We start from the raw sequence: 21,599 nt of genomic DNA, 5'->3' as shown, positions 1-21,599 counted from the left end.
TTATGTATTCAGCCGCTGATGTGGCCGCATGCTGTTTGAGACAGAGCGGCTATTCAAGAGGGGTTGGTTCTCAATGCATCTTTGTGATGTGTGATGTGATGTGGCTGGCGCTTCATGTGCCCAATTAGGAATTATCATTGTTTTTTATTTAGCTATTTTTATTTTCCATCGCTAAATACAACAGATTGTACGGAGTACAACGCAGAGTACAACGCGGAGTACAACGCGGAGTTATTCCAAATGCAGTCAGTTGTTGTGATAGTTGTGATCGACACTGTCAGTTGCTGTTTACGGCTAGTCCAATTATAGCCGCTAAGTCTTGGCGTGTCGCGCGGCAACTCCACATCCACAACATCCACAACATCACTTTCACATCTGGTTAATCCGATTAAAAGTCCTATCCACTCCGTTTGGAATTCATTCCTTCCTCTTCCATTGCAGCCTACAAATCCTGCAGTGGATATCCTCCAACATAAAACCCCTCACATCCCAGCTACGATCCAAACTTCCAACCTCTGAAAATCCCATTCAAGCCATCACTACCCATAACATTACCAAACATAAACATGTCTTCAAATTCAACCCCCACAGAGTCAAAGCCCCATTTGAAGCAGCGTAAGACTCTGATCAAGCTCGAGGCTGAAATCGACAAACTGGAACTGCATACACTTGACGCGTCCCAACTTGACAAATTGAACATCAAGCGCCAGCCTATGACTCTCAACGAAGACTCAGACCTTAACCCCCGCTTTTTCGCGCCGATACACAACCTCCCGCAACCTAGTGACAAGCTGATCCGTGAAGTGGTCGATGATGCAAATGATACAGATTATTCAACTGCAATGTCCCGAGCGCATCACTCTGAAGCGCAATGGAGCGTTTATGCTTTTCAACTTTGCTGGACGGAACATTCAAACGACAACCCATGGCGTTCAATGCCGTAAGTATTACCTATTCCTATTTTGATATATATTGTCATATCCGTTTCCAGTTCCTAATATTACTCGACAGTGTTATCGAATACAACACTTTCAAGAGTCTGCACGGGTATGACAAGCCCGATTTTGGTGTTTTCAGAATCAGGGACGCTACCGGACCAGCATTCCCACATATGAAAGCAGCCACATGGAACAGCCTAGAGACCGAGGGTAACAAAGTGTGCCGCGGAGAGTTATTGATCATCCTCCGTCTAATGCTGACCCAGCTGAGAAAGGTGCGGTTGCTTCATCATCATGTCGCACCAGTAAGTCTTGGTTATTGCCATTCACTATTCGACTTCGTGGTTGCTGACTGGGTATCCTGTAGATCATGATTGTCTCGTTTATCGGGAAGCGTGCACGCTTGTTGGAGTCCTACTTTGAGGGTGAAAGCCTTATTCTGCGCTGTTCTGATCTTTACGACTTCTCGGGTGAGGAAACCACATCGATGGCTTACAAGGCTTTTACGAAGTGGTATCTCGGTCCCCCAACGGGAAAGACAGTTTAGATTATGGGCCTGTTCAATCGGGAAGGTGTTGATGGTTATGAATTGGTAATCGGTCATGGTCGGTTGGGTTTTGACTCTTTCGGCGTTCATTTCTCGCGTTATTGATGTGTATAGTTTAATGAAACAAATTGAAATAGGCAAGTGTATCCAACATTTTTTTAGATTTGGAGCAATCTTGTACCATACATACGTCCCTAATAACAACGACTTGGATTCCACAAATGCGCTGTACGCGATAGGCCCGTTCACACTCTCCTAGTCTTAGACGTCAGGCTTAGCTGCGGTATGAAGACAAGCGTCACCGAGGGATAAGGCAAGCACACCCCCTGGCGCCCACTCATCAACACTCTGGACGACATAGGAAGGGCGGGCCTCTGAAGGACCCTACGCAGTCCAAACAGCTTGCTGTATTTCCAGCAAAGACAATTCAAATAGAAAACATTCCAACCTTGGTTGGAGTGGCCCAGTCGAGTGAAGGTTTATCACCGTGATAGCAAAACGGAAGCCTGAGGGCCCCGAGTAAACATATATCATAGATGTAATAGTCGTTAATCCGGGTTAGGTCATGTTATACTAAGACACGATCGACTCCCTTGGGTGATACAGCAGATCCGTCCCAAGTAAAATTGTTATTCACTACAAAGTTCGATCAATATATGCTAGTCGCGGTGCCATTGAACCACTCATTCAGCCACTGTACTCTTGAAGATTCGAGGCCCCATTGGACTTTTGTCTATGGAGGCAAAAGTCCAATGGAGGAAATCAATTCAGATGATGATGATGAGCTTCTAAATAGATTTCTAGAAGCTGCGCGCTATTAAGCCGCTTTGTATAGCGTTTAACTAAAGTCTAACAAATAAAATATGGGGATTGATACAGCCAACCCCCCCCCAATGCATGTAAACTAGAATTAGATCATCAATTTATGTGATCTGATCTATGGGACAAAAGTGACTTAATTTTGTATGTAAGATACTGTTGGGACAGCGATTTCGCTATTGGGACAGTGGTCTAACCCAATTAAGTAAGGGCTGTTTTGGCACCCATTTTTCAGCCTAAGTGTTATTTATTATGGTATCGCCATAGTAAAATACACCACGTACAGTCATGTTGCATGAGTATTTGAACCCTGGTACTTTGGAAATTAGGGTTCCACTTCTTTTCTGCCGGTTATAACCTCTTATTGAGTGTGCGCGCACGTCGTGTATAGTTTATACTAGTAGGAATAGGTAGGCGGTAAAGAAAGGCGGTCAATAGCGGAAGTACTGGGGTGCAAATACTTCGCCGAGGAAGAGTTGAGTGTCATATAAGCCAGGACAGCGACACATTAGGTTGCTCCCACAGTTCTTCTTCTGCATTTTCCCCACTTGCTCCATCAACATGCCTACCACCGATGATGCCATCATCAACCTGCCTGCCGCCATCAACCTCCCTGCCACCGATAATGGCATCAACCTGCCTGCCGCCGTCAACCTCCCTGCCGCCGATGATAGCCGATGGTCTATGCTTCCGCCGCCCACAAATCGATCGTTCCAGGATATACAAGAAGCTATGGACTGGATGGGTGACTGGGCCGCAGTACAGGGGTATGCCGTCTCCAAAAAGTCGTCCTATACCAACAAAAAGGGGTTTATACCCACTGTATGGTTCCATTGCCAGCGTAGCAAGCCATACAACGATCGGCGTACGGAGAAGATCCGGAAGACGGTACACCTTGCTACGAGTTGCCCTTTCGCTGGTAAACTTCGTCGTGATCCCCTTACTGGCCGTTATACTATAACTATTATTAGTTCTAGTCATAACCACCCAGGATCACCACCTTCAACGTGGACGGCGCACCGGCAGCGAGAGATCAGACAAAATCGACCAGAGATCATTAGCTTGATTCAACAAGACCTTCCAAACCGATTTATCCTAAATTCCCGTCGGATATCTACCCAGCCTACCGATCAACCCAGTTGTATAACAAAGAGAGATATAGACAATATGAAACAACGTTGGCAGGTAGCAAGGCTTAGGTCACATACTGCTATCTAGGCACTACTTGATCAACTACCGCGTGATGGTAGCTAGATCATCAGGTATACCATTGATGAATCTGAAAGGCTCAATATACTATTTCTTATCTATAAGAGTAGCTTGGCAATGTTATAGGCCTACCTATCTATCCTATGGATAGATTGTATATATAAGACTAATTGCTTCCGACTACCACTATATATATATCTAGCACTATGTAAAGGCACCTTGATCACGTGATCTATACCTAGCACCATAATCACATGATCTATATCTGGCACTATGATCACATGATCTATATCTGGCACCATAATCACATGATCTATACCTAGCACTATGATCACATGATCTGTATCTGGCACCATAATCACATGATCTATACCTAGCACCATAATCACGTGATCTATACCTAGCACTAGAATCACATGATCTATATCTGGCACTATGATCACGTGATCTATACGTAGCACCATAATCACATGATCTATATCTGGCACCATAATCACATGATCTATACCTAGCACTAGAATCACGTGGTCTATATCTAGCACAATAATCACATGATCTATATCTGGCACCATAATCACATGATCTATACCTCGCACCATAATCACATGATCTATATCTGGCACTATGATCACATGATCTATATCTGGCACCATAATCACATGATCTATACCTAGCACTAGAATCACGTGGTCTATATCTAGCACAATAATCACATGATCTATACCTAGCACTAGAATCACATGATCTATATCTGGCACTATGATCACGTGATCTATACGTAGCACCATAATCATATGATCTATACCTAGCACTAGAATCACGTGATCTATATCTGGTAAAGACATCATGATCACGTGATTTAATGGGTGCATTATTATAGGAGCATCATTATGGGGAATTAATATGGGGCCGAGTATGGAGCGGACCATGGAGTAGATCATGAAGTACTTTGTGGCTGGGGTGATTCAGGGGCTGTGTTTTTTACTATGGCGATACCATAATAAATAACACTTAGACTGAAAATGACCGCCGAGGTATTCCATACCTAATTGGGTTAGACTCCTGTGCCAAAAGTGATTTTTGCTGTGCCAACAGTGTTTACCTAACACTAAAGTGTCTATCGTTGACTCCAAGTCTGTGCTTATTCACCACTGTATTGTAACCCGTTTGGCAGCTGGGATGATACGCATGACATAGAATCGACCAGGTTTGTCGTGGGCGCTTGATATCTGCTATCAAAGCCTTTCGGCAAATATATACTGATTCATGTAACACGACATTTTGCCAGGTAACGCGAATACCTGAGGTGCATAGTTCGTCGGCAGTGCCGCTGTGATATCTCCATAAGCTTGAGTGGGGTAAAGAATGTAACTATCGGACCAGCCGCTTTAAAAGATCTTCGGATTGATTAATTCAGCTGAGGGGGACGTAGAGACTTCTCTGGATGAGGATATATATGGAACATGGGTGTTTTGTAATATTTCTCATTAAGGGATAAATCATTCGACGACCGGCCAACATTCACACATTCCTTTTTATTCCCAGTCTTGCAACTGTACCTGACACTTTACATATCTATCCAATATGGAGTCCAAGACCCATGGAGGCAGCAATTGGCTGGGATATCTATCACACCAACTTAGAGAACAGGAGCATGCTGGGCCAGTCTTCACGGCAGTGGTGGTGGCGGTGCTTACCTACGTGCTCTACACTGTAAGTTGTCTTCGGGTCAATTTTCGGGATAGTCAGTGCTGGTAGTTGAATGGTCATTAGCTGACAATATCGACAGATTATGTATGCTACCGACATTCCTCACATCAAGGGCATGCCAGAAATCCCTGGCGCTGTTCCCGTGTTTGGACATCTTCTCAAACTTGGCGAGGATCATGCTTCAGTTTTTGAAAAAAGGTGGCGCCAATACAACCACTCTGTCTTTCAGATCAAGCTGGGCAACACCAGAGCCGTCGTTGTCAACTCGTTCGATGACTGCAAGAAGATGCTCCTCGGCAACCAAAATGCAGTCATTGACCGCCCCAAGCTCTACACCTTTCACGGCGTAATCAGCAGCACCCAGGGATTTACCATTGGATCTTCGCCCTGGTATGAGTCCTGCAAGAAGAAATGCAAGGCCGCCGGTATCGCTCTGGGTCGCCCTGCCGTGAGGGACTACTACGCCATGTTTGACCTAGAGAGCTACTGCATCCTGCGAGATATGAAAAAGGACAGTCGCGATGGTCAGATAGAGATTGACATTCGGCCGTATATCCAGCGATACGCGCTCAACACAACTCTGACGCTCTGCTATGGTATTCGCATGGACGCTGTCTACGACGATCTGCTCCGCGAGATTCTTCACGTGGGATCGTCTATTTCCCTATTACGCAGCGCCTCCGAGAACCTGCAGGACTACATCCCTGCCCTTCGGTATGTTCCCAGCAACGAGAAGACCGCCTGTTCAAAAGACCTCCGGGAACGACGCGACACCTATCTGGACCTCCTCTTGAACAAAGTCCGTGAGATGATCAAGAATGGTACAGACAAGCCTTGTATCTCTGCTGCTATTCTCAAAGACCAGGAGACCAAACTATCTGGTGTCGAGGTCTCTTCAATCTGCCTGTCCCTAGTCTCTGGAGGGTTCGAGATTATTCTCGGGACGTTGACCTCGTGCATTGGATCTCCGTCTACCGAGGAAGGACAGGCATGGCAGGATCGGGCCTACGAAGATATCAAGCGACACTACCCTGTCACTCAAGATGCCTGGACTGGATGCTTTAAAGAGGAGACAATCCCCTACATCAACGCGATTGTCAAGGAGGCTGGCCGATACTACACCGTCAGTTCTATGAGCCTTCCCCGAAAGACAGTGTCCGAGGTTAACTGGAATGGAGCAATCATCCCCCCCTAAGACTATGATCTTAATCAACGCGCAAGCGGGTAACCATGGTGAGTGATCCGCAGAAAATACATTATATCGGTTATTATAGGAAAGACTAACGCCCGCAGATGTCGATCATTTTGGTCCCGACGCTGGAAGTTTTAACCCTGAGCGGTGGCTCAAGTCTCTCAGCCCTCCCACTGAGGTGGAAAGCAGCGGCCTGGGTCATTTGAGCTTCGGGACTGGTTCTCGTGCTTGCTCAGGGCAGTACATCGCTTCTCGCCTCTTGTACTCCGCATTAGTAAGGATTATATCGTCCTACAAGATCGTAGCGAGCAACGATAACCCTCCCAACACCGACTATGTTGAGTATAATCAGTTCAAGACGGCCCTGGTTGCCATTCCCAGGGAATTTAAGATCAAACTCATTCCTCGTGATACGGCCATGACGGCCCAGTGCTTGGATCTCGCCGAGGAGAGGACCAGAGAGCATTACAAAGAGTAATACTGTTTGGACCGATGTCCTCGGTGTGGACCTGAAGCCTTGAAATGTACAGAATGTGTTCCAGGACTTAGCTATGGACAATATCATTATTTATGTGAGTAACTTATGCGATGCAGGATGTAGAATGAATTGCTTAGTCCCACTATGAGAGTAAAACCATGAGATTAGGCTCGCCATAACCGCATTATAATACCACACTTAAGAGTGGCCCATGGAGGTTACTGCACCCTTGAGTCTGATCCCCGATACTCGTCAGTGAGTCCGACGGGCAATGTAGCGCTTGGCAAAGCCCTGTTAAAATCGCCGAAGTGCAACATTTCTTTGCGTCCGTCGATTAACAAAGCACTATCATAACAAAGCCGTTCCACTATCTTGTAAATATGTCTTCTCTTGTTACTGATAGCCTGTTCGGGGTGAAGGGGTATGTAGCAGTTGTGACAGGAGGCAGCAGTGGACTCGGCTTTATGATTGCCAAAGTAAGTTCATTTTCGCAGGCTGACTTGAGATTGCAATTCCGAATTCTTTATGCTGTTTCTCATGACAGCTAACGTTGTCATAATAGGGACTTGTGGCAAACGGCGCCAAAGTGTACCTCGTTTCTTTACCAGATGATCCCATTGACGAAAGGGTGTCCGAACTCAACGAACTTGGAGAGGAAGTTGGAGGATCTGCATATGGGTAAGTTCAAATGATAACAAGCTCAACACCCAAAACCACCAACACGCTATTAACTATCAATCCCAGAATCCCCAGCGATGTTTCCGACAAGCAAGCCATCCAAGATCTGGCCTCTCAGATCGGCCATCGAGAAAAAACACGTTGACATGCTCATTTCCAACGCCGGAATAAGACGAGACCCACCTGTCCAATGAAATGTGTTGAAGGCGTCTTTGTCCGAGCTGCAGGCTTCAATGTGGTCCTCGCGACACTCGGACTGGGCTGACACATTCCGCGTCAACACCACAGCGCACTACTTCCTTTCTGTGGCTTTTCTACCTTTAGTTTGAACTGCCCGGTGGCGGGCTCGGTCGAAGGGAGAGTCGCGGAGTGGTGGTTATGACTAGTTCATGCGCAAGCATGCACAACGCGACAAATGTAGACCTGACGAGTTATGCAACGAGCAAAGCCGCAACTGATCACTTAGTCAAACTGCTGGCAGCCAAGTTCAGCCGCTTCTATGTACGAGTCGTGGGAATCAACCCAGGATGTGAGTGAAACAGGGAGCTATGATAACACATATGAATGGACCCAGTTACTGATTGATACAGTTGTTCCAAGCCGCATGAACCCTGTCGGGGAGGAAGGAAACCTCTTCAGTGCCTTTTCGACAAGGTCCCTGCCAAGAGAGCGGGAACTGTGGACGATATTGCGGGGACTATCTTATATATCGTCAGCCGTGCAGGAGTAAGTTTATCCAGGGTTGTTGGAGGTGACTGTACAGCGCTGGAGCACTGCTAATGCCGTATCTAGGCGTATGTGGATGGAACATCACTTTGTGTTGACGGGGGCCGTATTCTGCTTGCCAATGGTCAAGAGTAAAGGGATAATACGTACAGAGAATGGAATCACTTTACGCAATATATGGAGAGATATCGGTCATGTAAACACCCTATTTCGTATCTAGCTTTACTGCAAGTCCATTAACGTTGATTTGACTGTGATTTGTACTATTGAGCATGACTAGAGCTTTGACGATAGTTCGTGTAGTTATATAACTATAGTGTTCTGTTGTTAGTCTTGTTGGGTGCCTAGGTGCCTGAGGCATATGGAACCACAGGTCCACTTTGTGTTGTCTCTCTCTCTCTCCTTCTCTCCTTCTTTCCTTCTCCTCTCCGTCCACATTCAGACTAATCCTACCGTGTTGTTTCTGCATCTCTGCATCGCAACTCCGTGGATCTCTCTGTTAAGTCTTCAATCAAACACCAAGCCATTGGTAGTTATACGGTCAAGGAAATGCATATTAAAAACGGACAGTTAGGTTCAAAGCAGCGCTGAATGACATGATAGCAATGCAAAGCGGAAAGAGATATAACACCAGAGAAATGCGACCCTGCCCTGACTCTGTTGGATGTCTCGATATCCGGGAAGACGGCATGTCCGATGGCAACCAACCTCCATCGGATCGACCGACACACCCAAGACATCAGTCATCGATACATCAACACCGTTACTGAAACGGCAACCATACTACCCAATACTACAGGTCTTCTCCCAGCTCGATGAAGTTACCACCACAATCTCCATCGTATCGATCTCGGACGGTGTAGGGTAAGCAAGAACTGTACATGAACTTGGACAATCCTAACACTAACAACCTGCATAGCTCAAATATAAATGAAAACTACTTAGGGGCTCTGGCAGCCCAACTCCACGTTGAGAGTCTGGATGACAAGGATGCTGAGGATTACCTTGTTCTATTAAGGTCGCTCGAGGCAGTCCTGAGAAGCATCGACAATGCACCAGACTACATCGCGCCAGACTTGCTTCCACAAAAGACGCTAGAAGATCGCATCTTTTGGCAACCAGCATCGAAAGACAACCCCTTCAACGGCTGGAGTCACCAATGTGATATAAAATCCGCGTCTCCGACTAGCAAGCTACTGGGTGGACGTACCGTTGCTGTCAAGGATAACATATCTGTTGCAGGGCTACCGACAACCCTTGGCCTGCACCAGTCACTATTTCCGGAGGGCAATGGGTACCCCATCTCTCCTATCGATGCAGTAGTGGTGTCGCGGATTCTTGAAGCCGGAGGCATCATCAAAGGCACGTCAACCTGCGAAAGCTTTTGTGCCTCGCCCTTGTCCTTCACCTCGGCCACAGGGCCAGTCCATAATCCGCTTTTGCACAACTACACGGCCGGCGGGAGCAGCAGCAGCTCCGCAGTGCTAGTTGCGGCTCATCAACTGGCATCGAGAGGGGGCTTCTCACCAAGCGGCCAAACCGTGGAGTTGGCTATTGGCACCGACCAAGCCGGGTCGGTACGAATCCCAGCTTCTTACAATGGCATCTACGGCTGAAGCCTACCTTTGGTTTAGTCCCCTACACTGGCGCAGGGTCTATGTCGCCCATGATCGACCACATGGGGCCGCTGGAGGCCGAGCTTGAGGACGTTGCTGTGCTGTTAGAGGTCATGGCAGGCTACGATGGCTACGACCCGCGGATGACTCCAGAAACCCCTTTGGTACATCGGGTCAAGCCTTACCTAAAACTACTGCTCCAGGCGAGGCAAGAGATCCAATCGAAATTGAACCCTGGTCACAAGCTGAGGGTTGGCCTGCTGAAGGAATCTTTCCACATCCCCGGGGTTGCTGCCGACGTGCGAGACATCGTCTATCAGACAGCAACACGATACTTTGAGGCTATAGGGGCCTGTGTTGTCGAGGTTTCTATCCCAATGCACCAGGAAGGTCCGGCAATCTGGACAGCAGCCACCAGACCGTCCATGTCGAGTTACTTGTGCGAGGGCAACCCCTCCGGCCACCTTTCCTTCCTGTCGCCGCATGCGCAGACCAAATGGCCTCCCTCCCAGGAAACACAACCCATCTGTAGTCAACATCATGCTGAGCGAGAAGTTGGCTAGGCAGTTGTCCAAGGCAGGGTTGGAGGCCAAGGCGCATCGCATGGTCTTCGCTCTCAGAGCCGCCTACGATTCCGCCCTTGAGCATTTAGATGTCCTCATCACGCCTTGTGCGCCCACAGTCGCGATGATACACCCGGATCCGAATGGTCCTGATGGGAGACGGGCCTCGGTCCTGGATAGACTTGATGTCGCCGTTGGCCTGACCAGGAATACTTGTCCTTTTAATGTTACTGGCCATCCCGCCTTGAACGTCCCTCGTGGTTTCTCCACTGCCGAATGTCATCCGGATGTCCCGCTGCCTGTAGGTACGCAGATTGTGACAAGGCGTTGGGCTGATGAACAGCTGATTGAGGCTGCGGCTTTATTTGAACGAGGACGAGAGGTATTGAAGACCACGGTGGATGGTAGGAAATAAGTCTTTTTGTTGTGTAGCTTCAGGTCACTCATGTAGACAGTACACAGGCTGTAGCTATTTGTAGATAATTTACTCCCTCTCTCCGTTCTTTTGCATAGTTCTCAATCGATAGCGAATACCAGCTTTACTACTCTCTATAATATAGATCTATATGCTGGGTTGGGTGTGTCACCTGACTCTGTGTGACAGGACTCTAACTAGTCTCCTCTTCCTCTTCCTCTTTTCCCCTTCTTCCTTAGCATTTACGAATACAGTTGCATTGCTCTCTCTCTCTTATCCTAGCTTCCCATCAGATTATGAGCTCTTGCTCGTCCCGAGCACCTTCTGTTTATCGATTTCATCAAGCTAGGGTACTATACCTTAGCTACCCCCGGCACCCCGGCGACCCAGCACCCCATAACGGACCTGTCCTGAGCATATTAAGGCGAAGAGCACCTTACTCTTCCGCACACGACTGCGGACTCATCTTCCTCAAGATCCACAACCAGTTTCTCGACATATACAGCCAGTCAAGATGACTGATTTCGACGGCAAGTTAGCGAGTCCCGTCCACCTGTCCACCTCACGTTTTCGAAGTTTTCACGCTACCGAGGTTGTGTAGGACTTCCTGTCACGAAATACCTTCGAAGGTAGTATATCAATCACGTTAAGATGCCTTATGTCGAGTTGGGAATGGCACAAAGACCTAGCGGTATAGTGCCCTATACCCAATAGAGCCCTATACCGTTAGGTTTTGTGCCGTTCTCAATTCGCCTCCTCTTCTTTTTGTCTTTGGTCTACCGTTCGTTTCGCGCCGCTAATTTCTTTTTTTTTTTTAATAGATCACGGCAAAAGGTAGTATATCAATCACGTTAAGATGCATTATATCGAGTTGGGAATGGCACAAAGACCTAGCGGTATAGTGCCCTATACCCAATAGAGCCCTATACCGTTAGGTTTTGTGCCGTTCTCAATTCGCCTCCTCTTCTTTTTATCTTTTGGTCTACCGTTCGTTTCGCGCCGCCAAAGTCTTTTTTTTTTTTTTATGGATCACGCTAATATGACACCCCATTCGATCTAGGTTTGCAGTTTGTCCGCTGCATCACTAGCCGTGGTAACGGCAACTGGTCCCAATCCTCGTCTTTCCCTGGATTCTATTGTCTCACATAAAGCCGTCCTTTCATCCTCTTTATGTTCAAAGGCAAAGGAGCAAACCTTAGCATGAGACGGTGGGAATGTGAGCTAATAACGCACCATGTGAATTGTCAGCATTCACCCAGTCGTCTATAAGAAAATGCACCCTTGACACCACACAACCACCAATTTGGAATAATAGCGAGAGCGAGAGCTACAGTGAGAGCTAGCGCGAGTGCTAAAAGTGACACAGAGTAAGTGTCAGAGCCAGAGTAAGTGCCAATACCGGTGCTAACGCCAATACTAATGCTAGTACTAGTTCTATATTATCATCAAGGATCGATCATCGGATACGACAACGAGGAGTTGAGAGACGAAGATGGCCATACCTACCAACGACAAAGTCCAATAAGGGTTTTTCCTTTCAGAAGAAGTGAGCTTGGGGTTCGGAGCCAGTCCTGTGTGTTGGGATGGGTGTTACCTGACCCTGTCTCCTCTCCCTCTTCGTCTTTCCCCCTCTTCCTTAGCAGCAGCAGTTAGCACCAGGAATACAGTTGCCTTGCTCTCCCTCTCTCTTCTCCTGTCTTCCCATCACTATACTAGCGCATTTATCCATTGTCCCCCAAAAATTCGGCAATCGCCTGATCCATGAAGTCTTTGTCCGCTGCATTACAACCCAATCCAGCCAGATGGCCCCATGCAGATGGTACGACCTTGAATGTTGAATGAGGAATGACACGCGAGTCCTTCTCGGATGCTTCCCAACGGAAGTACTGATCTGTCGAACACGGCATAACCAGAACACGCGCTGCATAACCAGAACACGCGCTGCATAGCCAGAACACGCGCTGCATAACCAAAAACGCGCTGCATAACCAAAACACGCGCTGCATAGCCAGAACACGCGCTGCATAATCAGAACACGCGCTGCATAACCAGAACACGCGCTGCATAACCAGAACACGCGCTTTGATCCGTGATAACGCTTCTTGAACAGATGCATCTCCCAATATCGAAGTGACATCGCCTCTCTGCCACATGCCTAGCATGGCAAGCAAGTCATCAGGATACCAGTTGTAGTAGTTCGTCCCAGCCACCTCCTCATCCCAATGGCTCAGTGTCTCGTATCCCAAGGACTTATACATCTCGTTCTCAAACCACTCCGGGCTTGTCAACCACGCCGAGTACGCTTTTCCAAAAGCCCGTAACCCACCCAGCGGCCGTGAAGACGTTGTGTTGTTATCTCCCTTCCGGTAGTCAGCGGCATATTCCAGCGCAGCCTTCGGTCCCTCGAGAAACTGGTAGTTCTGCCGGCTGGTACGAGCCGAGGAGCATATGATGACCGCGTTCGCGACTAACTCCGGGTACATCAGAGTCCAGTAGTAAGAGCACTGACCTCCCATGGAGAAACCAACCACCACATCGATTGCTGGGATGTTTAGGTGCGAACTGATTAACTGGTGCTGAGCGCGAACGCAGTCTGTGTAGTTCGGAGATTGGGGGAAGGTGGCCATATTGGATGGACTTGATGATTCGCCATTGCCGGACAATGCCACGACAATGATCCTGTGGCACTTGAGAGCGACGTGACTAAAGGTCAAGCTAGCTGGAAGCCGGCCACGGAAACATAAAATCGGTTTATATAGATCGGTCTTAGTGCTTCCCCCAAGGGTGTGTGGGTTGTCGGAAGGTCCGATGTGATATTACTTGACTCGCTGTGTAAACCACGAAAGCCAATCTACATACCATTGATACAGCGTTTCATTTAGGGTCTGTTGATGGAATTTGTACCCCTCAGACATATATCCTAAATGCGAGAATACCAACACATTATTATGTACTCCGTACAGAATTGTTAAACATGTAATGACGAGGACCATGGGACAAAAGGGTCTTTGATAGATCACCATGAAACAAAGAGACAAAAGATCTACCTAGCACCAACGGGGAGACAGGCCTCAGAGACCCATCTCAATATGATTTCTCTTCGTCTTCCCCCATCTAGAAATCGACGACAGCAACAACCTTGACCTCAACAATCATCCGAGGATCAGGAAGCTCCCTGACACCAACGGTGGCTCTAGCCGGTGCACAATCTCGAGTCTTAAAAACCTCATTCCACTCCTCGTTCATGCCAGGGTATTGGCTCTCCATATCAGGTTTTATTTTCGTTCTTGGATAGCGGAGATGCCGCAGCCGACGACATTGTGCTGTGTGCTTTGTCGGGGTGTCCTACTCGCTTCTCATGATCGTGGCGTGGCGCTTGTCGGATTGTCCGAAAGCACCCCATGACATCCGATGGGTTGGCCAGGTCTATGTCCGCTCTCACTCTATCGGTCGGTGTCGTGTACTGTGTGGTCCTTTGTCATCTCATTCCAAGTAACATATGGGGGTGTGCAAAGTATGTACAAGTAGGAATATCACACCTCATCAGGAACTTATGGCCCAATTAGGAACCCAACCGGCTCATTTAAGCTATCCACTAACTTATATAAAGTCTAACGCCTTCTAACCCTAGTTGGAACTCAAATAAATTGGCATCGGAGACACCGACGAGTTCAATTTCATGGAGATCACAATATATTTACTGTAGTATACATATACAAAACCTTTATCAGGGCACACTAACTAATAACAGTCGGCCAATTACCCTGCGATGTAACCGGACGTTCGTCATCATCATCATCAATAACAACAACCATCCAGACACCAATCTCGCCGTTATCCGCTAGCAATGGGGTACAGTGTATCCAGCGATGACGGCCCTGGTTATTGAATTTGGTCATCCACTTCACACGCGCCGTGACACTTCTTCCAGCGATCATGGCGTTGAGTATATTATCTCGCTTTGTGCCTGTCTCCCCGATGCGGTTTAGGAGTGATGATTGGACCATGCCTGGGATTTGGAGGGAGGGGGAAGTGAAGAGGATTCTGAGAGATGGATATGGGCGGACGAGGAGGTACTGGTTTGGTTTTCGTTAGTTTTTCGATATATATATCTGGGTATGGGGATAATGAAGGACTCACCTTTTTGTAGACACCGGTCAAGGATAGACTTGGAGCTGGGCGGGGCGTGGGGTTCTGTGGCTCCTGGGATGGGGAGTGGATCTCGCTCTCGGTGTCGGAGTCTTGGAAGAATAGACGGTGATTGGAATCTTCGTTGATGATCGGCTGGAATAGGTTTCCGCCATGCTCGCGTACGTTCTGTAGCTCGCGTGGACTGAGGAGTTCGCTTAGTTCTTGGAACTCGCTTTTCGATTCTTTGATTGTTTGGCCGCCCGTCTTTGTGCTTTCCTTTTGCGCTTGCATGTCTTGGAGGGATTCCATCTGAGCGCCTTCCATTACGAGACCAGAGACGTCGATTTGAGCGCCGAGGAAGTAGCGGACGTTACCGCGACTGTCGCATAGCGGAGCCACTTGGAGGAGGTTTATGAACGGTGAGCCATCCCGACGGCTGTCTTGGATTAGCTTTGTAGAGTGAAATAGGTTGAAGGTATTTACTAGTTCAGGAAAAGCTCGGAATGGTGTCGCCCAGCTTTGACGGCTTCTCGGATTCGTCGAACACTGTTGCGATTTGTCTTCGGCCCTTGTAAGAATCGACAGTTTCGTCCGAGAACGTAGTCCATGTCATATTGTGTGGTGCGGTGAAATTCTAGGTAGTGGGTTAGACAATTTCCGTGAACGATATGAAGCACACGTATGCATACCCCCAGAAGCAAAAATAACAGGGTTATCTGGCCGCGATGGATCGGTGAGACAGAACACCTCACCCAGTGCATCTGCCGTTCCCTTGGACATATCAGGCAGCATTCCGCGTACATGGCCCTCGACCACCTTGCCGGTAATGTTGATGAACGTAGAAGTAATAAACGCAGGTAATTCCTCAGCGGTCAGAGCATCCAGAGCTACCTGTACACGCTGTTCAAGGGCAATATTTGCAGTCGGACCAACGGGGTGCTTTGCTGTTTGAATTCCGGATGTAGGTATATCAATAGACTGACGAATGAGCGCATTCGCATATTGAATTGCTTTCAGGGCTTTGGAAGCATTTAGATAGTAAGTCAGTGTCGAAATTGAGCCGGGACGCTCCTGGGCGAGGAACTCGCGAAAGCGCGTGAGGGAGCGTGGATTTCTCAGAATCGCGAGCATATGGTCCGAGCAGAACATGAGGTCTGATTGTCGCTCTAGGGTATGTTGTGGGGTTTCATCGCCCTTGTATGGAGCGACCAGATCAAAAGCGTCTCCATTTTTTTCAAACGTGGGGTTGAATTGCTCAGAATCCTCGTTAGAATTTGTCTGCCGAAGAATCGGGAATTCATTGGTAACAAAATCGCGTTGTACCGATCTGTTGGACGCAGATGAGTGTAGATCACGGGTCAATGAAGAGATCGATCTGCATTGTTAGCGAGGAATCTTGGCGATTGGGAGAGAGAGTCTTGGGCCTTACGCGAGATAGCCACCCGATGGCCCCACTATAGAATGGTGACCTAGCGATTGGTTTCCGATGGACTGTTGGTCCAGGGAGAGGGTGCTGAGAGATCTCTGGTCAAATGTTTGATGGCCTGTTGACGTTGAGGGGTGCTTTTCGTGCCGTGATGGCTGGCCGATGATGTGGTAGCCTAGATCTAGGGTCGCTGTTGAATCTGCGACCGATGCTTGGTCGACAGAGGGTTTGCGGCCAGACTGCTCGCTATTCTCACTGACATTCAATTTAGACATCCAGCGCTCTTGCGGTCCCATATGTGGTCTTCCAATGGCGGGCTGACCAAACGCCAGAGGTGCATATGTTTGCCCCAGGGAGTGCGAACGCGAGGAATTGCGGGCCGAGATTTTGAACCGTGCGCCAAAGTCATCTAGCTCGACCATAGTGGGTGTAGAAGACATGGCGGAATGTCGCCTGTAAGGACGATTATCTGGGATGCTCGGGGGTTCCATGGCGGTCTAACTCTTGACTATTTGAAGCGAGTGCTGGGAATCCTGATTGATTTATGTTCAGACCGCTTCAGGTCTTTTAGAGAGAACAAAGGGGGATCATTCAGGATTAAATCGCCAGCCCACCAGGCCGACCGGCAATTTTTTTCGTCTTTGGATGTCGTCGCCCATGGTTCTGGTGAAACGAGAGTCAACTCTTCCCCGTAGATGGGAACTGATCGGCAGAGACCAATTTCCAGGTCCCGATCTGACAATCTGATCAATCTGAAGTTCAAGTCCCCCAAAATGGGATTTCCTGCCTCACAAATGACAGTTTGGTCGATATTGGAGATTGGAATTTAATTTTTTTTGGAGATCTGCACGTCCATAATTTATCCTTAGACATCCTTAGAGGCTTTTCTGGTCGCAGATCGCCGATCAGCACATTCACAAGAAATAACAATTCGGGATGAAAGAAAAGGAAGAAAATGAAGAAAAGGAAGAAAATGAAGAAAATGAAAAAGAAACATCTCATCTCGTTCGCCAAGACTACCGTATTTTCACCGTATCCGTGTGGTATATACATATGTACTTCATTTAATTGGATGGTATCAAATAATTACTATGCATATAGACATCTGGTTACATAGTATGTACTTTGTATTCTTCTGTAAATACTATGTACATACTATGTACATACAGGTATTGTGGCTTATACATGTCACGATGTTGAATGATGTCGATTATGTCGTCGGGTCAACTTTTGAGTCGTCAATTATGTCGTGTCGTCCGTCAAACCCATTTGTAGAATCTTCCGCAACACTTGAAATCTCTCATGTATCCATCCATTCAATCATTCAATCCAAAACAGCACAGTTGCAGTTGCAGTTGCAGTGCCTGTAAGTGTGTATTAGTTTACGTGGCAAGTAAGTCCATTGATCACTTACATATACCTCGCATGATTTAGGGCAGGGAAAGCCAGTTGAGAAACTCTTTCAGCTGATGTCGTCGCCTGTAGATGATGTCGTTAACCTTATGATACCTCATTGATTGTGCGCGACCTCATGGTTCCTCACGGCCTTCCCCATATTGTCCCATGCATCAACCCATTCATCCAAGGCAGCATGTCACGTCAAAAGTCTTAGCGCAAGCTTATACTTTGCCAAGCATAATGGGGGTGTGCATAAATCAGACATGCGAGCAGCTTCCCCGCTATCCCCACGTTTTTAACCGGCGAAGCTCTTGATCGCCGGCGGGGCGCACCGCGTCTTGGCGTAATTCGACATTCTCATACGTCGCCTTTTCGGCTATCTTGTCGGTGAATCCGGTGAATCCTTCGGTTTTCCCGTGTTGCGATAAGAGCTGGAGGATCATCATGCGAGGTAACATGATCGTACTTAGTTCAGGCATTGCGCGGGATTTAATATCCACCTGAATCCCCCCTTTCCTCTCTTTTCCGTGACACTCACCTCTTACTGTGAGCGATACACGATTCTGAGTTTCTGCGTCCATTATGAGCGGCCCTGAGATTATATCTGCCTCTGCCCCGGTCGGGAGGGTTGGAGATGGCAAAGGCACTGCGCTTATCCAGGTACAGAATGAGGATGAGCTGCGGTTGGCCCAGATGGGTAAGTTTTCCATTCCGAGATGCCAGGAGATATGGTATTGACCGTGACACAGGGCATAAACAGGAATTGGACCGACATTTCTCTCTTTGGAGTTTGATCGGACTGGCGGCGAATTGTACTATTTCGTGGACAGGTCAGTTCGGTTCACATTCTGGCTCAACACCCGACTCACATGATGATAGGCCTCGGCTTGGGCTTAATAACCGCAATCAATGCAGGTGGACCTGGCGCCCGTGAGTTTCCATTCCATATGGATCGCAAAGCAGCCAGCAAATAACCAAGCTTCAGTCATATATGGCTTCATCCTCGTTTTTATCCTTCAATCCTTCGTCGGCGCTTCACTCGCAGAATTTGTATCAGCCTATCCGACAGAAGGGGGAATGTATCATTGGATTGCTGCCATTGCTCCCAAACGATACAACAGTCTGCTCAGCTTTGCCACAGGCTGGTGCACTGTATTCGGATGTGAGTGGTCCAGTCCCCACATCGGAAGCCTCCAGGGCTTGGCATGCAGCTGACGAAGCCAAGGGATCTTCACAACTGCATCAACCAATTTGATCTATGCCACAACGGCCATGGCGCTGATTGCTCTTTACCATGACGGCCTGGTGGTTCAACCATGGATGACTTTTGTCGCATATCAGATCCTTAACATCCTCACCGCTAGTGTGGTTATGTTTGGCAATCGGCTTATTCCAACAATCAACAAGTTCTCATGTGGGTCTGCTCTTCTTCTCTTCCTGTGTGGTTCAATAACTAATGGCCGTCAGTGGTATACCTTCAACTGGCCTGGTTCATCACCATGGTTGTCGTCGCCGCCAAAGCGCCCCTTCACAATGACAGCAAGTTCGTGTTTCGTACCTGGATCAATGAAACAGGCTGGGACAACAATGTTATCTGCTTCATCACAGGCCTTGTGAACCCAATGTACTCACTTGGAGGTCTGGATGGCATATCGGTCAGTTATACCCATTGCCAAGCCGTACAGGCGAATTCAGAGACTGACCATGCCATATAGCACATCACAGAGGAAATGCCCAATGTAAGTTGAGGCCGATCATAAAGAAAGAACCATGTGCATTGTACTGACCAATGGTTCATAGCCCGGAAGAAATGCTCCCTTGGGTCTAGGTTCGCTCGGTCGCAGTGTTGCTTGCATTGAAGGTCAAAGCTAACTGTATGCGTGAACAGCTATAACCCTATCGATTGCCTTTGTGACGGGCCTGTCATATCTTCTCAGCCTCATGTTTTCAGTTCAGAACTATGGCAGCTTGGCTGACACACACACTGGACTTCCTCTCGCCGAACTCTTTTGGCAGGCAACCTCTACAAGAGGTGGAGCCTTTGGCCTGGTGTTCATGGTATGGATCGCCCTTGGGCCTTGCGTTATTGGTTCCCAGTTGAGTGAGTATTGCCTTTTTGTTATCGAATATGAACCTCCGTCTGACTTCGACAGGTACTGGACGCATATTCTGGGCCTTTGCCCGCGATGAGGGTTTGCCTTTGTCAAGGGTATGGGCGCGCGTCAACCCTAAATTGGGCTCTCCATTCAACGCACAGCTCTGCGTTAGCGTCATTGTCGCCCTTCTTGGCTGCATATACTTGGGATCCACCACGGCGTTCAATTCGATGATGAGCTCCGCTGTGTATGTGTTCCGGATACTACAAAGCAGTGTGAAAAAGGTCAGAACTGACGTGCATAAAGGACAATCAATAACCTGGCATACCTTGTGCCTATCCTGACAAATGTGCTCTTGTTCCGTCGGACCATGCACCGTGGCCCGTTCTTCATGGGCCAGACAATAGGCATGACGGTGAACATCGTCTCTGTGGCTTGGCTGCTGTTCGCCATCGTCTTTTTCTCGTTTCCGTACCAGATGCCTGTAACTGGTATGTGTTGCAACTTCAGATGATTAATCTAGGGCTTGCATGAGCATTGTACTAACCATCGCCCAGTATCGAACATGAACTATACCTGTGTTGTTGTGGGGGGATTCCTGGGCATTGAACTTGCGTGGTGGCTCATTGCAGGAAAGAGATATTCTGCAACTGTCCAGAGAGCCAGAGAAGAAGGAACGAATGATACCGTTGTTATCGGTGATGGGAAATCCGATAGCTGATGTGCTGGTTCAAGCCCTGGCGCGTCCTATAAGGCCTCGCTTCGCACCCCCCTGGCGCGTCCTATAAAGCCTCGCTTCGCACCTCCCACAGCCAGAATTTTCTTTCATACCCTCGTCTCTCTCTTCCTTTGCATCTTCGCATCTTGCGTCTTCGCATCTTCACATCTTTCCTTCCATCCTTATCAACCACTCTTTCATTCAAGTCCCATCATTGTTCTGTTCCATCATTCTTCTGTTCCACCATCTCTTCACCCCCATCCATCTACACGATGTTCACCCCTACTCCAACTCAGGCAGACCAGCTGCCACCTTTCCAACCCATCAACATTCTCACCCTCAACGACCCTTCCACTGTCTGGGGTTTGAAGCACTGGTTGCGCGAGGTTCAGCTCGCCCTTGCAAACCTCAGTCTCTTGGGTGTCATTAGCAAGGAGATCAAGCTTCCCGCCCGCAACCACCTCTACTATGAGAACTGGCTGAAATGGTCCCGCTTCGTTGGTCAGTGGTTGCTGTCTGGTGTGGGGGAAACCACCGCCGGCATCGTTCTATCTATGCACCCTGACCTTCAGTTCGCACACGACGTGTACGACAGTATTCGGGACTTGCAGTTCAAGGAGGAAAACAACACCACAGCCGAGCAGTTCCGCCACCTTTTTGCCATGGAACCATGCCAATTCGACAGCCTTTACGGCTACTTATCCGCCTGGGGCGCCCAGGCCATGGTCTGCGCCCAATTCGATCCGATGTTCAACTGGTTCGCCGCCACTCACATGATCCTTCTTGAGGTCCAGGAGGAGGTGCCGGAGCTCTGCAACATCATCCACTACGAGCTCCGAACCCAGGACACAAGTTGCGAGCAGTTCCGCGGCCACCTCGCCGCCATCCTTGACGCGCTCGAGAAGCGCACTTAGAAGGATGGAGATATGTGAGTTCCTT

At 48.3% G+C, this 21,599-nt stretch overlaps 11 protein-coding genes across 11 annotated transcripts; 8 read left to right on the top strand and 3 right to left on the bottom strand.

Annotated features, from left to right (window-relative positions):
• Positions 1–566: 566 nt before the first annotated feature.
• Positions 567–1,485, top strand: N7516_010521 (uncharacterized protein; the record flags this gene model as incomplete). The annotated part of the gene is made up of 3 exons (XM_057223239.1): positions 567–940; positions 1,012–1,243; positions 1,306–1,485. The coding sequence occupies 3 exons, from the start codon at positions 567–569 to the stop codon at positions 1,483–1,485; spliced, it is 786 nt and encodes a 261-aa protein (XP_057070460.1).
• A 1,380-nt stretch (positions 1,486–2,865) lies between these two features.
• N7516_010520 (uncharacterized protein) lies at positions 2,866–3,370 on the top strand (the record flags this gene model as incomplete). Its single annotated transcript, XM_057223238.1, has 2 exons — positions 2,866–3,223; positions 3,276–3,370. 2 exons carry the CDS (start codon positions 2,866–2,868, stop codon positions 3,368–3,370), a joined length of 453 nt encoding a protein of 150 aa, XP_057070459.1.
• Positions 3,371–5,097: 1,727 nt separating this feature from the next.
• Positions 5,098–6,893, top strand: N7516_010519 (uncharacterized protein; the record flags this gene model as incomplete). The annotated part of the gene is made up of 4 exons (XM_057223237.1): positions 5,098–5,226; positions 5,303–6,346; positions 6,402–6,456; positions 6,517–6,893. The coding sequence occupies 4 exons, from the start codon at positions 5,098–5,100 to the stop codon at positions 6,891–6,893; spliced, it is 1,605 nt and encodes a 534-aa protein (XP_057070458.1).
• Positions 6,894–7,273: 380 nt separating this feature from the next.
• On the top strand, positions 7,274–7,716 carry N7516_010518 (uncharacterized protein; the record flags this gene model as incomplete). The annotated part of the gene is made up of 3 exons (XM_057223236.1): positions 7,274–7,369; positions 7,456–7,571; positions 7,638–7,716. The coding sequence occupies 3 exons, from the start codon at positions 7,274–7,276 to the stop codon at positions 7,714–7,716; spliced, it is 291 nt and encodes a 96-aa protein (XP_057070457.1).
• Positions 7,717–7,804: 88 nt separating this feature from the next.
• On the top strand, positions 7,805–8,432 carry N7516_010517 (SDR family NAD(P)-dependent oxidoreductase; the record flags this gene model as incomplete). Its single annotated transcript, XM_057223235.1, is given in 5 exon segments — positions 7,805–7,876; positions 7,896–8,100; positions 8,114–8,144; positions 8,162–8,297; positions 8,364–8,432. 5 exon segments carry the CDS (start codon positions 7,805–7,807, stop codon positions 8,430–8,432), a joined length of 513 nt encoding a protein of 170 aa, XP_057070456.1.
• Positions 8,433–8,961: 529 nt separating this feature from the next.
• N7516_010516 (uncharacterized protein) lies at positions 8,962–10,891 on the top strand (the record flags this gene model as incomplete). Its single annotated transcript, XM_057223234.1, has 4 exons — positions 8,962–9,161; positions 9,217–9,874; positions 9,916–10,441; positions 10,494–10,891. The coding sequence occupies 4 exons, from the start codon at positions 8,962–8,964 to the stop codon at positions 10,889–10,891; spliced, it is 1,782 nt and encodes a 593-aa protein (XP_057070455.1).
• A 1,721-nt stretch (positions 10,892–12,612) lies between these two features.
• Positions 12,613–13,518, bottom strand: N7516_010515 (uncharacterized protein; the record flags this gene model as incomplete). The annotated part of the gene is made up of 1 exon (XM_057223233.1): positions 12,613–13,518. One exon carries the CDS (start codon positions 13,516–13,518, stop codon positions 12,613–12,615), a length of 906 nt encoding a protein of 301 aa, XP_057070454.1.
• Positions 13,519–14,628: 1,110 nt separating this feature from the next.
• Positions 14,629–16,888, bottom strand: N7516_010514 (uncharacterized protein; the record flags this gene model as incomplete). Its single annotated transcript, XM_057223232.1, has 5 exons — positions 14,629–14,967; positions 15,032–15,458; positions 15,506–15,656; positions 15,712–16,397; positions 16,452–16,888. 5 exons carry the CDS (start codon positions 16,886–16,888, stop codon positions 14,629–14,631), a joined length of 2,040 nt encoding a protein of 679 aa, XP_057070453.1.
• Positions 16,889–18,127: 1,239 nt separating this feature from the next.
• Positions 18,128–18,427, bottom strand: N7516_010513 (uncharacterized protein; the record flags this gene model as incomplete). The annotated part of the gene is made up of 2 exons (XM_057223231.1): positions 18,128–18,277; positions 18,392–18,427. 2 exons carry the CDS (start codon positions 18,425–18,427, stop codon positions 18,128–18,130), a joined length of 186 nt encoding a protein of 61 aa, XP_057070452.1.
• A 1-nt stretch (position 18,428) lies between these two features.
• N7516_010512 (uncharacterized protein) lies at positions 18,429–20,663 on the top strand (the record flags this gene model as incomplete). Its single annotated transcript, XM_057223230.1, has 12 exons — positions 18,429–18,543; positions 18,596–18,676; positions 18,726–18,776; positions 18,832–19,008; positions 19,072–19,260; positions 19,314–19,501; positions 19,562–19,585; positions 19,647–19,674; positions 19,735–19,947; positions 20,000–20,189; positions 20,249–20,433; positions 20,500–20,663. 12 exons carry the CDS (start codon positions 18,429–18,431, stop codon positions 20,661–20,663), a joined length of 1,605 nt encoding a protein of 534 aa, XP_057070451.1.
• A 269-nt stretch (positions 20,664–20,932) lies between these two features.
• N7516_010511 (uncharacterized protein) lies at positions 20,933–21,574 on the top strand (the record flags this gene model as incomplete). The annotated part of the gene is made up of 1 exon (XM_057223229.1): positions 20,933–21,574. One exon carries the CDS (start codon positions 20,933–20,935, stop codon positions 21,572–21,574), a length of 642 nt encoding a protein of 213 aa, XP_057070450.1.
• Between the last annotated feature and the right edge of the window lie 25 nt (positions 21,575–21,599).

This window comes from Penicillium verrucosum (genome assembly GCF_028828655.1).
Source record: "Penicillium verrucosum strain IBT 35672 chromosome Unknown utg000004l_segment0_segment0, whole genome shotgun sequence".
Lineage (NCBI taxonomy): Eukaryota > Fungi > Ascomycota > Eurotiomycetes > Eurotiales > Aspergillaceae > Penicillium > Penicillium verrucosum.
The sequence above is the reverse complement of the archived record's forward strand: the minus strand, read 5'-3'. Positions and strand labels throughout refer to the sequence as shown.